Source organism: Pleurodeles waltl, chromosome 8 (assembly GCF_031143425.1).
Source record: "Pleurodeles waltl isolate 20211129_DDA chromosome 8, aPleWal1.hap1.20221129, whole genome shotgun sequence".
Classification (NCBI taxonomy): Eukaryota; Metazoa; Chordata; class Amphibia; order Caudata; family Salamandridae; genus Pleurodeles; species Pleurodeles waltl.
Genome location: NC_090447.1, coordinates 1,201,483,028 through 1,201,498,680, shown reverse-complemented (window position 1 = coordinate 1,201,498,680; position 15,653 = coordinate 1,201,483,028). Strand labels below are relative to the sequence as shown.

The 15,653-nt window shown below is 43.6% G+C and overlaps 1 protein-coding gene across 2 annotated transcripts in view; it reads right to left on the bottom strand.

Moving 5' to 3' along the window:
- Nucleotides 1-15,653, bottom strand: part of PROSER1 (proline and serine rich 1) — a 157,422-nt gene that overhangs the window by 24,255 nt on the left and 117,514 nt on the right. For both annotated transcript variants that reach the window (XM_069205486.1, XM_069205487.1), the window contains exon 11: nt 3,762-5,493. In XM_069205486.1, the coding sequence (XP_069061587.1) occupies nt 3,762-5,493 (1,732 nt within the window). The remainder of the gene's footprint in view (nt 1-3,761; nt 5,494-15,653) is intronic.

The window sequence follows — 15,653 nt, the reverse complement described above, 5'->3', positions numbered from 1 at the left end:
GGGTGGGGACGGATTTGCTGGGTACAACAGGGTCTGTATCACCCAGGGGACTCAACATCATAGTCGCCCCTCGGGTCATCCTGAGTTCAGGATCATAGAAGTCATTATAGCATTCTCCTGGATACAATTAGCTGCCTTCCCCATAAGAAGAGTGCTGTGACCCGTACAGGGGACATGGCACATGTGGGGTGGAGGTGAGGGAGCAGAAGGAGGGGAAGGTTAAGCAGGGGTAGGTCTCATATCACTCTCCTTATGTGTTTTGCAGTTTGGAGAAGGAGTGAGTTCCATCCAATTTGCTCCTCAAAGGACAACTCATCTTTCTTTGTAGAGTCTCCTGTGGCTTGGTGGCAGCTTGGGGGTTATTTTGCCAGTTTGTGGGTAAATGAAGAGCCATTCTTGACAAGTGTCCTTCTCCTGGAAATTAGGCTGCTCAGAGTCGTCAGATGGTTCTTTCGGCGCAGAATCAGTTATTTGTGTTCCAGTGTCTTCAACGTTGAAGCCTGCAGTGCCGATGGCAGTTTTGATGCTTCAGTGCAGAGGTCGGCTTTGGGTTCGGTTTCTGCATCCCTTCAATGCCACAGCCCACTGTCTCCAAGGAAGGCCACAGCTTATGGAGGGCGTTTGTGCCTGGAGAAGGGAGAAGTGTTGGCTTCGGAGGCTTCTGCCAGTACTGACCTTGGGTACAAGGCTATGGTGGAAGAGGAGGCTATTGTTGAGTTTCGGGCTTCACACACACCTCTCCTCTGGGGTTGTGCTCTGCCTCTCCACGGTCATTGTGAGGCCGTGAGTTGTAACTGGGTAGTGACCACACTCACCGTGGAAGTCCTCAGGGTTTGGTGAACCTCAGATCTTGTTGCTGCTTCCCCATAAATTCAGAAAGCAAACTTGCCTCTGTACTGGAGCACACCAACTGCACCTCGGAAGGTCATGCTTTGTCTTACATCTTGAGGCTACATTCCCCGAAGATGTTGGGGTGGTGTCTCAGCCTCACCTCTGCGATATTTGACGGGCCTGCTTCCACTCACAGTGGTATCCGAGGGTCTTCTTCGGCTGGAAGGTGAGACAGACCTTGTACAAGGTTTAGTCATGCATGGGGGGGAGAGGCAGAGAAAGCAGACTTGATGGTGGTCAGACCATAAAAACTTTGAGTGACACTGGAGCCAGTACTGAAAAAGCATCCTTTCCATCACTGACCTGACACTCTTGTCAAGAAGGCAACATAGACAAGGGGTGAAAGGCCTGGGTGGAAGGAATCAAAGTGAGCATGGGTGTGGAAGTTCCTCAAACAACGGAGAAGCGAGATTGTGGATTCATGAAGGTTGTCACATAAGAATGGGAGTCAAATAGTCTAAGAGGCCCGGTAGTAGCAATATTGGGCACTGAACAAAGAGCCCACATCCAAACCTCAAGGGTGTGGAAGTTAATATAATAACTACTTGTCCATGGGACAGGTTGCTTGATAAATCTACTTGTCCTGTAAAAAAAATCTACTTGCCCCCTTTGGTGCCATGTAGTGCGGTGAGAAATTATGGCAGCAGTTTCATTATTTAAGAGCTCTAACAACAGCCTCTCTGATTTTGCCAGGGCTAATACTAAAGTAGAACTTGAATACTAGCAATTTCAAGCCCTACTATAACAATTTCAAGACCTACTATTGCAATTTCCTTATATTATGTTGCCACCTTTCCACAGATCTACATACTGGGGCTGGAAGAAGCAGTAAATAATAGTTCCAGGGCTGGAATGCCTTCGAGTCTGTGCAATCCTACTAATTTGCATGTTTTAGGGATTTTCACCAGCTCTTCTGTAATCTTTTCCCATACTGAGAAAGGTTGGAACTTTACTCCTGACAAGGGCAGAAGTAGAAGTTGTTCCAGGGATGGGGAAAAAGTAGTTGGAGGTAAAGTGAATTAGTCAGCACTACATAGATTTTCACAAGCAAATCTACACATGCATATTTGCTTGTGCTAAAATACAGTTCACAAATAGTTTCTAGGAGTATGATTTCCTGATCTACTTCTGTAAAATCTTGTGAATTCAAGAAAGCCACTAATGCAAAGACATATAACTTGGATGCACTTATGTGACTTTCTTTAAAAATTGGGTCCCTCATTGGGTCTGGCGTTAACCAAGATATTTCATTTTTATCAAAATTATTTTTCTCTCACTATCATTCTATCGGCTGGCTTTACTGTGAGTGATAACATTCTGCTCTGCCATAAGAAGCATATTTGCACACAAAGTAGTTTTGATCAGTGCCAGGAACCACTGTGGCAATGTGTGCTTTTTTAGACCAATTTGTTGTGTGCTTTTTTGCCAGTGTTTGTTACAAGGGTGAGGACCTGGCAGCTCCCACAACAATAAAGTATTAAAAAAGCCATGTCAAAACAAGACAGGCATTGACAAAATTAAAAGACTAACCACCAGTGTTGGATCGGTTAGTTTTGCCCATACTTGTTTATTTTCATGTTTCCTATGTATTCCTATTTTTGGGAAATACTAGCAGGCATTAACACATTTTACTAAATGATGCTTCAAAGAAATAGAATCTAAAATTCCACAGTAATTTAGCAAAATCTTTTTTTTTCCTACTTGCATTTCTTTTCTGAACATTTTGTTTCTAAAGCAAAGAATCATCAATCTTGCTTACAAACGTCTGCAAACATTTGCATCTAATCAGAGAGCACTTTGGGACCATTATACATAGCCTCATATTTCTAAACCTTTCAAATGTGTCTGTGCACATTTTTTTTTTTACTGGTCGGTAGTTTACGGTCAGTAGTGCCCTTACAACGTTTATTTAGAGAACTCATCCTAATAATAAAGACTTTGCATTACTGAACCATAAATACAAGTTCAAACAGCATCAACATACGGGCACAAACATTACCTCAACTGTAGACAGTTTCCTCATCTGTAAACTGGCAGCCAAAGGGCTTGTGCTGCAGAGGGTTAGGCCTAATTGTCCCAAGGGCACAAAAACCTGAAAACTGTTGTCCTTGCCCCCAAACAATTTGTCCAGGGCATCAGACTATAGGAATTCCACACTCCTAAAACCTAATGGCAGAATAAAAACAGTCTAAAAATGGGCCAATGCCCTGCATATTACCAACTAAAGGAGGAGTTGCTATACTTTATGACTTGAAAGACTTCTTCAAAGAAACACAAAATACAAATGTCACAGCCCAACACTAGACAGCAGGCGTAGAAAGATCATATGTATCTACAGCCACACATGCTGAAAATCTAGTATTTCTAGTAATAGTATGATACATATAAAGTAATCTACATCACCAGACAAACCAACTCCAATGGCAGGTCCATGTTCACAGTATAGTAACCCCAAAATAGGAACAAGTTAAAATCCTGACATTTTCATGTAGAAGACAAACTATCACAAACAAAACAGAAAAGATACTACTTCTAATCCATCAACGAATTACATGGTGAAGTCAGTTTATTATGCCAGGTATAAAAGTTTTGCATACTCTGAAGCAGTGTTCAGAAAACTACCACATTACATTACTTTCACATTTTTACCACTAATCCAACTTTCAAAAAACATATTCTCTACATCATTTGGAGACACTGCCATACGAAATCTCAGCAGGGATGTCCTGGAGCCATATGGGCCTTTACACCCTCTCAAATTATTAAAATGACAAACTATTGTTGTTTAAATGATGCACAAACATTTTGCTAAATAGGTTCTACAATGAAAGGGCTACGTGCATATAATTTTCCTTGATTCATAATCTTACCTTGCTTGTGCAACTAGCGCAGAGTTGAAATTTGAACTAAAAGCTGATGCAAATCCTGGCAAAACAGAAGCTGCCGATGGGCATGATGATGGTGGCAGTGGAGCGACAGCTGCAACTGTGGAAGGACCTTGCATGCCCGGGAATGTTGGAAGACCAGAATTGATAGATGCAGTGTTTGAGACTGAAAATCCAGGGAAGGATGGGTTGGATGAGGCCAAATGTCCTTGAGGAACAGAATAGAGAGCGGGGACAGCAGCAGATAGGTTCACAGGAAATGGGGAAGCACAAGCAGTGGAAACAGAGACAGGCAGGCCAGAGAAAATTGAAGGAGTTGAGGTGGAATGAGGAGAGGAAGCTGCGGAAACAACTGTGGTGAGGTCAGAGAACAAAGATCCTGCCAAATTAGCGGTCGAAGTGAGGATGTGGCTGCCAGGAAATGATGTAGTACTAGAGAGGGAAGTGAAAGGGGGAAGTGAGGAAAAGCCAGTGGGGACAGTAGAAGAACTATGCTGAGCAAGAGCCATTGAAGAAAGAGTGGAGTTATTTAACGTTGTACAGAAGGACGACAAAGCAGCATAACCTGGATTCAAGGCATTAGATAAACCACCTGGCACTGAAGCACCAGGGGGAAAGACATGGCCTAGCATTGTTGATAAATCAAGACCACTGTGAGAGGGTGTAGTGGAACGTGAAGGACCCTTGAAGGCAGAAGGGATGGGACTTGCAGGTTCAGGTTTTATAGGAACTGGAGTACTTGGAACAGGGGTTCCAGAAGACATGGCACGTTCTGCAACGGGTGTGGCATTATTGTGGAACAAAGGGCCAACAGAATTACTTCTTGCTGACACAGATGCTGGGGACGGAGTTATGGCAGGAGACTGGGCAGGTACCTTTGGAGGTGTAGCATTGTAGCTAGATGATGAAAGAGAACTGGGGCTCGGGAAAATAGGCACTCCTGGAGTACAAACCTTCTGAGGTGTCGGTGTTGAAGTGGGGTTGTAACATTTGTTTGTAAAGGTTCCATGAGAGTCAGAGAGCTGTGAAGAAGCAGCTGTAATAGGAGAAGGCAATGGAGAGGAATTTTGTAATGAGGCATCATTTTGTGTCAGGAACCCTTTCAGGACAGACAGAAGAGGGCTACCCATTGCAGTTTGTCCTGGACTGCCTAAAGCAGAGGCTCCAGTAAGCTCAGACAAGGCTGAATTGGGTAAAACCTGTAAAGTGGGGTTTAAAGGCAAAGGAAGACCAGTAAAAATGGATGACATTGGATTAGTACTCACTGAGGCAGTCGAAGTAGTGGACGAATAAGGAAAGCTAGGGAAAGGGGAAGACACGGATGTGAATGCTTCATTCTGTACAATTGCAGGGCATGGTGTGGAGGAGCCATGAGGTGTTGGTGTAGCGGATGGAAGTCCTGAGAAAAGTGGTGGAGCCGGGGTGGATGGAGAACTAGTAACAGATGATGGAGGCAGAACAGATGATGGACGGCTTTTTATGACAGTCGGTGTAGGAGTGGCGCGCTTAGGGGATGGGACAGCTGGGGAGACTTGTCCAGGGAAACCAGATAATATGGGTGTTGCCAGGTTCTTCCCAGAGCCAGCTGGAGTTGAAGGATGACTCATAGGCTTAGCCGGTGACAAAATAGGAACTGGAGTAGCTACTGGAGTGGGAGGGGCAGACGAAATAGGAGGAGCAGGAGGAGAAAATAACTGATTTGCTGGTGTTGGAAAAGCTGAAAAAAAACAAGATTTGTTTTAAAACTGTAGACGAGTAGTTATAAAATTAAATTAAATACAAAGAAACATATTCAAGTTGTTCATATGTTTTCATACAGGCAAAGCATACATGGACCACATGTAATAGCGAGTTTATTAGCAGTGTTGAGGAGGAGTGATACTTCCACCCCTCAACAATGGTAATACATATCATAACACAACTGGTTGATTTACACACATGGCTTATGAAAATAGTTAAGGTTATCATATGGAACGGCCTCGGTAAAGAAAACATTTGTACAACCATATCAGGGGTTTGTGGAGATCATATCAAGGACTTATTTGGGTATGCCTTCACAGAAGCATCCTTAGACAGTATGCTCCTTGCTGAAAGACTGTCTGGGAGATAGTAATTCACATGCATGTTCACTTAATTTTTTAAAAACCTTAGCAATGTGTATGTTGGAATGAAAATAAATTTGCCAAACTATGTTCATTCATAGAGGGAGTGCAACTAGAAAGAATGGTACTTTTTATCTGATTCATTTCAGCATCACAATGAGTCTTGAGAAAGCAGTTCTGACTATGAAGTGTTGATATTTGTAATTTCATTGAATGTCTACCATTGATATACTGAACACAAACAGAATTCTGTTATTTTGTTGAAGGTGATTTCAGCTGACAGATATATTAATAGCTTTTACATATGTATTGCATCTGATATTTTGTATTATAAATTACACCTTGATGTATTAAAATAAGTGATATTTGATAAGGAAAAAATTAGCCTCGCCAAGAAGCTAAATGGATTTTGAATGTAGCACAGGATGCCCCTTTAAATTATTTGTCAAATGGTTCATGCTGCATGAGGGAAACAATGCATTTATCTATTGCAGTTCATTTAACTTATTGCCAAAAGCACTTCATACTACAGTAAAGCGCTTGGCAGCTATCTAATTATTACTATTAAAGTTCCACATTTATGTGTCACTGGGAACCACCACGTATCCTACAAAGAGTAACAAACAGCTCTGGTACAAACGGATTACTGGATGGATTCAGGCACCAGCATTGTTTTTTATAATAGCGAAGTACTATTTGTGAGGCCCTGGCAATAAATACTTCAGGGGGCACCAACGTAGGCTGCTGGTATGTGTCCCAGTGTTTTTAGACTTTACTGTACCTTATTGTACTTTTAAACATGATAATAAATGACAGAATAACTAAAGTTGTGGCATTGAAAGTACTGCCAACGTTGTTGGTCTACAAGCTCTCAACACTGTGTATACAAGCTTCATTATTAAAAAGAAAAATGCGGGTGGCTTGGACAGCGAGTCAACGGTAGCATGATTCAGCTAATCTCAATGACGCAGACCTGTAAAACAGAATAAAATGGTCTAAACTGCCTGACACCGAACAGAAGCGAGATTACATGTGAGCAGAAGATGTCTAGAGGACTCCATCCGACGCCCTAAACACCTCGTTATCTTAATTTTTAAGCTTATCTGCAGACTTGGTACGCAACCACATCACAGCGGCCTATTCAACAAAATGCCCGTCGCCGTGCCTTTACTACAGGAATAAGAAAAATGGATACGGCCGGTCATAACACTGTGCCAATAACAGCACTCTGAATTCACTCAGGTACCTACACATCCACTATGTCTTCCCGCAGCTCAGTGCGTAGCACATCCTCCTACACTGCCGTGTAATCCAAGTCAGCTGCCTGAGGTGCCTGACCCCAAGATGGCGCTGTGGAGAACATTCTCCATGCTCATTCTGGCCTAAATACAGAAACAAAGCTATTAAACAATTCTATGTCAAGACCGGAGGCTCCGATTATGCTTCTCTTTCTATGCTTTTTATTCTCAGCAGCTACTAGGAAAGACGTTTTAACAAACACTACATTTCCCATCAAACCATAATAACCACATGCCCAACCGAAGAGAATGGCCCAATAAAACCGGAGTACGTCAAAACACTTCCTCTTTCTTTGCTGCTCCGCAGGCAGTTAAGTGCACCCTCCATTATTTATTATCTAACGCTTGTTTGTGATAGCGATATGCCGAATACTGCAGCTAATTTGCCATTCATGTGAGCGTTTTTCCTCGCTCGCAGTCCGTTTATTTAGGTTCCTTTTCTTCTCCCCTAATGAAGAGGCATGCCGCTTCGGTGCTTGTGTGGAGCGGGAATGAGGATTGCGCAGCCTTTGCCTGTGCAGCCCTCTCAATTTCTTCAGTCGAAACGCAACACAGCGTGCATGCACGACCCAACGAGTGACGTGTGGATGTATTCACTTGCTCGTCGAGTTACGTGTGCAGCTTTTGGGGTCCCCCAAGGCAGTACTGCTCCCGGTGATGCCCTGGTGTGACTGAGTTCACCTAGGGTTGTAATAATCAGACAGAGCCTTTGCCCAGAGCTATCTTGTGTCAGGTCCTCCCTCCACTCTCAAAATATTTGCATGCTGGCCTGATTTGGGGGTGAAAATTCATTAAGGCCTATTCTTGCTCCCCCTTGATTTCCCCTGGAGGCTCTCTTACTCTGGTTTTGTGCCCTTTTGGGGTCATTTAAATGTGATTTTATTGGATATTTATTTTGGGAGAGACATTATGTATGATGAATACCAGGAAGGTGAGGAGAGTTACTAATGTAATGATGGGCAATCTAGCTCATTTGAACAAAATCTGGTCCAGGCCTTGGACTCCAGGATGCGCCAGACCGTCAATGATGTCTTAGTGAAGGCTACTGCGTTTGATGACAGCAAAGACAAGCCTCAGGCTAAACAAAATAAAGAACCTCGCGCAGAGGCATTTGAAAAGCTGGTAGAGTGGCTGGCTAATGGACATCCTTACAGTATTCCTTCTGGCCCCCAAACTGAGGTGACTGCAGATGACTCCGATTCTGTGACTTCTCAGAACTCCTCTTTCCAAGCGCAAAGCTAAAACCAACCATACCGCCCAAGCAAACAGCCAAAGGTCTTGACTTTTGAACAGGGGGACATCATCCATTCCAGATCAACATCATGGGTTCCCTTTCAGGAAGTCGTTGACTACATCAAAGCCCATATACAGCAAGAATTTGATAAAGAGGTCCGGGCTCGTCTGTGCTCTGAATGCCCCAGACCCGAACAGCCTGCAAAGTGGCAGAAACCCCAGAAGTGGATCCCAACAGGGGTACGTATCTCAGAAAGTATACGAAAGACCCAAAGAAAGGTCTAGATAGGGCATGGAAAGCATGCCAAGATAAATTATTGGACATGATGGGCCCTTAAGTAAGATTCTTGAATTGGCCTACCAGTCTAAGGAGTCTAATGTCCCTATTCATGCTGAGGTTCTGGTGGGTTGGGTCCAACGGGCTATTTGCCAATTAGGCAATACAAATTGTTGCAATTTCTGATTGAGAGACGTCGCTCTATCCTTATCAAGCTAGACCCTAAATTGGTGGATCTTGTTTCTTCAGAAGCTGGACCAGTGGTGCAAGGCTTATTGTTTGGTGCCCCCTTCTTAAAAGAACTAACCAATTTTGTTACTACCTACTCCAACCTGGACAAAGCCCAGGTTTCGATTAAAAAGGTTTAGGCTACGGATGTTTCCGGGAGCGAGCCTTCGGCCGCACATACCAAGGCTCACCAAGAGATAATGTTCGAAGAGGTCGAGGTGGCTATCAGGAACAAGGCTCCACCTTCTACCCACAAGGCGTACATTCAGAGGTCGTTTCCGGAAAGGAAGATACAGAGGCTCCTCACATTCCATCCATGACTCTAATTCAGGTGAGAATAATTCTGTGGACAGAAGTGTCTTTTGGGAGATGGACCCAGTTCTATTTTCACAATTGGCAAAAGATCTCTCACGATTCATGGGTCCTAGGTTTCAGACTAGACTTTTTCAAAACCCCCTTAAAGTCGACTCCTTCACGCATTCTGGGTTTTTCCCAACTAGATTAGACTTTCATTGATTCAGAAATTCAATCACTCCTCTTCCAAAATGCGATAGAGGAACCCCCGGGGCTTCCTAAGTTCAATTTTTCTGGTTGAAAAGAAAGGAGGTGGCTCAAGATTAGTTCTCAATCTTCAAGAGTTCAAACAATGGATCCATTACCGTCATTTCAAGATAAGGGGATCCATTTGCTGCAGGACATTCTTCAGGTACGAGAATGGATGGTACGCTTAGATTTAAAGGATGCTTATCTGTCCACCATGATATTTCCACCTCACAGACATTTCCTTCAATTTCGGTGGATGGGCAGTTTTTACAAATTCAAGGTTCTCCCCTTCATCCTATCGTCAGCACCATGGTGCTTCACGAAGATAATGAAGCCTATAGTAGAAGCCCTGAGATCCCGGGGCGTACATCTCATGATATATCTGGACAACATAATCATTATGTCTCAAGGTCCACAGATGACCACTCTGCATATGGAGTGGTCAATATCTCTCCTCCAGGAGCTGGGATTTGTTATCAATTTCCAAAAATCCATTCTTGTCCCAACCCAATTTATAGAATTTCTGGGGTTTCAAGTGAAGTCACGGACGGCCCAACTTGTTCTACCTTCTCTGAAGGTAAAGAACATCAAGAGGGAGTTGAGGTTAGCACTGCCCAAGAAGACTATATCCTTGAGATCTCTAGCTCGACTAGTGGGCCTGCTTGCTTCCTCCATCCAAGCGATTTTCCCGGGTCCTCTTCACTACAGGGCCCTTCAATGTTTGAAGATCCTGCATCTGACCAAGTGTCTGACATATTCTCAACAGGTCCTTCTTTCGGAGGACGCGAAAACAAAGATCTCCTGGTGGTTGAGCCACATGGAAGTGTGGAATGGCAGGGCCATTTTTCCCTCAACACCGGAGATGACTATAGAATCAGATGACAGCCTTTGGGGCTAGGGAACCCGTTGCGGACAGATGTCCACAGGAGGTCGGTGGTCACAAAGAGAGTTGTCTCACCATATCAATTGCTTGGAGCTCTTGGTGGGTTCTTTCGCAATTTGGAGTTTTGCAGCAGGCACGGCGAAGAGCTGCATTCTCCTCTGCATGGACAACTTATCGGCGGTTCGATATGTGAACAAGCTGGGCGGGACCTGATCCAAACTCCTGACGGAAATTTCCAAAGATTTCTGCCATTTTTGCCTCCATAATCACATTTCAGTGACAGCAGGATACCTTCCGGGTCACTGAAACGTGGTAGCAGACTGGCATTCTCGACATCTGAGGGATGCCAGCGTTTGGAGACTTCACCCGCAGATCCTCAGATCTCTAATGCGCAAATGGGATCCCTGCAATACTGACCACATTTGAACAGACAGCTTCCAACATATTTCAGCTGGCATCCGGGGGCGAGGGCGACGGATGCTTTTCTTCAAGATTGGAGTGTTTTCCACTCATATTCCTTTCCCCCGTTTGTGATGATTCCAGGGTACTAGCACAACTGTGAAAACAGGAAGCCGAAATTGTGCTGATCACTCCTCTCTGGAGGGCTCAAGCGTGGTTTCCGACTATACTGGAGCTAGCCTGTGCCCCTCCTGTCCTCATAACCTGGCGTTGGAATCTACTCCAGGACCCAGTGGGCTTTCCACATACATTGATTCAAACAGGTCAGCTGTCCCTAGAAGCCTGGCATCTTTCAGGCAAATGTGGAGTCTCGCAGGTCTTTCGAGAGAGGGTCAAGACTTCATTAATCAAGCATGGGCTTCTAGTACCCACAAACAATACACCTCTGTTTGGAGTTGCTGGTGTTGTTGGTGCAATTCACGGGGGCGGATCCCCTTAACACAGATCGCACCATAATACTGAATTTTCTTTCTTCCTTGGCAGCGTCAGGGATGGCGTATAGTTCCATCAACAATTTCCGTTCAGCAATTTCTGCTGGACATGCATTTATCGAGGGGAAGCCTGTGGGTCAATTACCCATTGTAAGCAAATTGGTACGGGGCATTAGGATGTTGAATCCCCCTCTTCCCAAATATTCAGAACTTTGGGATGTTAATGTGGTCCTTCGATTTTTAGATGCTTGGTCAAGTAACAGATATCTGTCCAGGAAACAATTGTCGGCTAAATTGACTATGCTGCTTTGCCTTATTTCATGTAAAAGAGTATCAGAGGTGAGGACCTTATACTAGGCAGGTCGATGTTTTTCACCGGAGGGAGTATAATTTGTTATCTCATAAAGAACGAAAAGTAATACCAGGCTGGTAGCTTTTTCGCTTTTCCGGATAACCCTGAACTTGTGTGGTGCAATGTTTGAAGGATTATGAGGTGAGTACAGACAAATTTCGGTCAGACATGATGGGTTAGCTTTTAATAGCCTTATAGAAGCCATAATTGCTGTGTCTAAATTTGGCGCTCATTCGGCCAGAGGAGCAATGGCGTCAAAATCTTTTTCTTTGGGATCCTGTTTAGAGGATATCTTAAGTGCCGCTGACTGGTCATCAGACCCTACTTTTAAAGCATTTTATTAAAACCTATTATGGATATATGTTCAGTAGTGATGGCACAGTTTTAAACAAGCATAATTGGAGCCTCTGGTCCTACCATAGAATGTAAACTTTTCTAGCTTTCGCAACAAGAATTTTCAATTCTATTAAGGACACAGAGCCGAGGATTATCACACCCTGTGATGTCATTCAATGGTATTAATGTTTTGTATTCGTATGTTTATCTATACATATTGTTGTGCTATTTGAATTTTTCCCTCCCTTGACAATTTTACTTATAAAAATGGTTTTATGATTGTCTTCCTTATTACCGAAGACAGAGTTTATGGCTTGTCCTTCTCCATTGTTTACTACTTAGGTCAATAGGACAAATGATCATCGTTCATCTGTTCTTCGTGTGGGATCCACAACATGGGATTCTTCAGCACCGTTGTCAGTTGGAGGTTCTGAGTCCTCAGCCAGATTGTATTTTCTTCCTTGGGACAAAGGTTCTTTGTTCTTGTTTGGCATCTTTGGATCCAGTGAATTAACTGGGTCTGAGATGCAAAGAAAGAGGAAGTAGTTTGACATACTCAGGTTTTATAGGGCCATGCTCTATGGTTGGTCATGTGGTTATTATGGTCTGATGGGAAATGTAGTGTTTGCTAAAACCTCTTTCTTATTGGCTGCTGAGAATTAAAAGCATAGAAAGAGAAGCATAATCATCACCTCCATGTCCTTAATAGAAATTCTTGTTGCAAAAGCTAGAAAATTTCACAGTACTGCTTCTCCCATACAGCAAGCATACAATCCCCAGCCCCGCTTTCACTGAATTGCGTTTAATTGTACAACAATTTATGCTTAAGTCATGTGCTTTAACACAGTAACTTCCCTGCTTTGCGTGACTCTAAAAATGTGATTATGTTGCCCTATCCCGAAAAATTCAGGTCGTGTTAGACCTGCCATAGAAGGCATTAGCTGCCATGCAAACTTATATATCAAGGTAGAGAGTGGGGTAAAAAGTCAACTCACTCGACCAGCCACCTGTTGTTGTGAGTGACATTCCCATACTGATCTATGCACCTCCACCAGCCATTGGTTGATTGTAATTGCCATTCATGATATGTTGATTATTGCCTGTGCACTGGTTATTTCATTGATACATAAGATGTACAAGTCAACACAGAAAAAGGAATGGCATTCTTTCCTTTGTGCTGTGCAGAAGGGGTGACCTTGGAGTTCAGAAACTTAAGGTGAGACTTCTGACTGCTAAGCAGCAGTGTCCAAATCTAGTTTGAACACACTGAAATAAATTCAAATACCAGGCCTAGAAGAGAGTACTCTAACTATCAGGGACTAAAGTGAAAACTATGTTTATCTAAAGGTAATCATGGCAAGTATGTCAAGCCATAGGGTGTGAGTGTATACACCACTACAGAACCCTAAAGAAGACACCAGAACCTCAGAAGGCTAAATGTTGTGATTAAAGTTGTGTGTGGAATATGAAAGGTAAATCATACAATCTTTGCTTTTAGTGTTGTCATCAGTGGATCTAATAGAATAAGTCTTCAAACCCTTTACAGAATTTTAATTACATTTCCTATCCGTGGGAAATATAGTCTAAGTTCAAAGGGATCACAGTCTATATACCTGGTTTGCTAGCATCAAGATAGCACATCACTGTGAAACAGTGGGTTTCTTCCCCCAGCCCTTATGTCACTACTAACTAGGACTAAGGCCCAGATAAAATAAAGGTTCACATAAGGGACCATTGTGGGTGTGAACTGAAACACACAAAACAGCCAAAACAACTTTGTTGTCAAGCATCGAAGTAAGGAAAAGATGCTGCTTTATTGCGATGCTACCACCTGTGACCCTACTTTCTTCAGGGGCAAGCACAAGTGTAGAAATGTACCAGAAATACACTGCTACCTTTTTGAATGAAGACACAGTCCCAGTCTACTGACCCCTAGACCCCAGCCCTTTGGCCAAAACCCCAGAACCTGGAATACTATGAGGAATTTCTGGAGGAGTATGCATAAAAATAATCTACAATGTAAAAGGTGAAGTCTCAACATTGCAGTGTAATATACTGATCTCCCACAAGTCAGGACTAGACAGCATCCCTGCCTGTAACAGAACCCTAGGACCTGGAGGGGAAAATGAGATCTAAGCACACACCAGTTGTGTGGCATTTACAAAACGTTGGTTTCCCAGGAACCTTCTGTGAGCCCATACTCAACCCAACGGATTAAATACTACAAACTGCCCTCACCCTTCAGGAGCACCAATTGGACTGGACTTCATGCACAGAGTACTCCCCAAGAACCAGATTCCGGGGAGATGGAGAAGATTGGAGAGGGACTGAAGGTTAACGTTTCAGAAGGGAGAAATGGAACACAGGATGTATTTTCCCAATAAGTGGGAAGGTTTTATTGCAACTACCTGGTTGATACCCTTAAAAACCATGAAAGACCCTGCAAAATGGGTGCAAGTTTAACATGGAAAGAAGGGAGTTTCAAATAATAGGTAGACAGGCAAGCAGAATCATTCACTTTGGAAAGAGGAGCTGCCTAATGATGAACAGCGTCTATTGACAGTTGGCAGTAGTAAGAGGCATATGGCATTCTTATGTATTACCCATAAAGAACAGACCAAAGCTTTAACAGACAGGACAGTTACTTTGGGCAAAATTGTACGTAACATACAAGGATGCAAGACATAGGTGTTTAAAAAAAAAGAAAGAAGAAAAAAAAAAAAGACAAAGGGCCTTATTACGACCCTGGCTGTTCAATGACTGCCAGGGTTGCGGTGGCAGTTGGACCTCCGCCAATTCGGTAGTCCGACTGCCACATTATGACCACAGCGGTAGCGTCGTGGTAGGACTGCCAGCACCACTACTTTTTCGTCCACACGACGGTGTGGCAGTGCAGGCGGTCCTAATCTGCCAGGGCAGCGCTGCAAGCAGTGCTGCCCTGGTGATTACGACACCCTTCTCTGCCAGCGGTTTCTGCCATGAAACAGCTGGCGGAGACAGGGTGCAGGGGGCCCCTGCACTTGGCATTGGCAGTGAAGGGGCCCCTCTGGCCAGCCCCGTCACAATGTTCACTTTTTGCTTTTCTGACAGTAAACATTGCGATGCACAACAGCATCGCCGCCAGCTCGATTAAGAGCCAGAGACAATGCTGTAGGTGGTTTCCCACTGGGGCAGCGGAAAACTTATAAAGTGGCAGCCTACCCGTCGGGACTTTGGCGGATGGGTTTTTATGTCCGCAAAAGTCATAATGACCCCCCCAGAGTCTTAAGAAAACTAAATAATTGTGCTATGGGTAACTACCAAACTCAATCTTATTGGCCACAACTGAAACAGCAAAAAAGGTATTGTTTGAGGGCCTAATTGGTCCTATTTGCCTGTCCATCCATAGATGGTAGCTGGTAAATTTGTGACGGGCGATTCCAAGAAATTGTAATAAAGTAGGCCAAAATCTTGAGGTAAGCAAGAAACTCCTATGAGTGATAATTACAGAAGGTAACCCATGTGCTCTCACATGATGTATCAAAAAAGACTACTGTAATAACATGTCCTATCTTAGTAAAACCGTCTATAACAACAAGAATAATTGCTTCTACTGCCTCTCATTTATTCATCTCCCCAAAAGGTAGAGAAGAACTCCTCACTTCTATTCCCTTCCCATGTATCACTTCTCCAAAGTCCCATCTAACTAGAAAAGATTCTGCAGCTAAAGTCTACATCTTCACTACAAATGCTTTC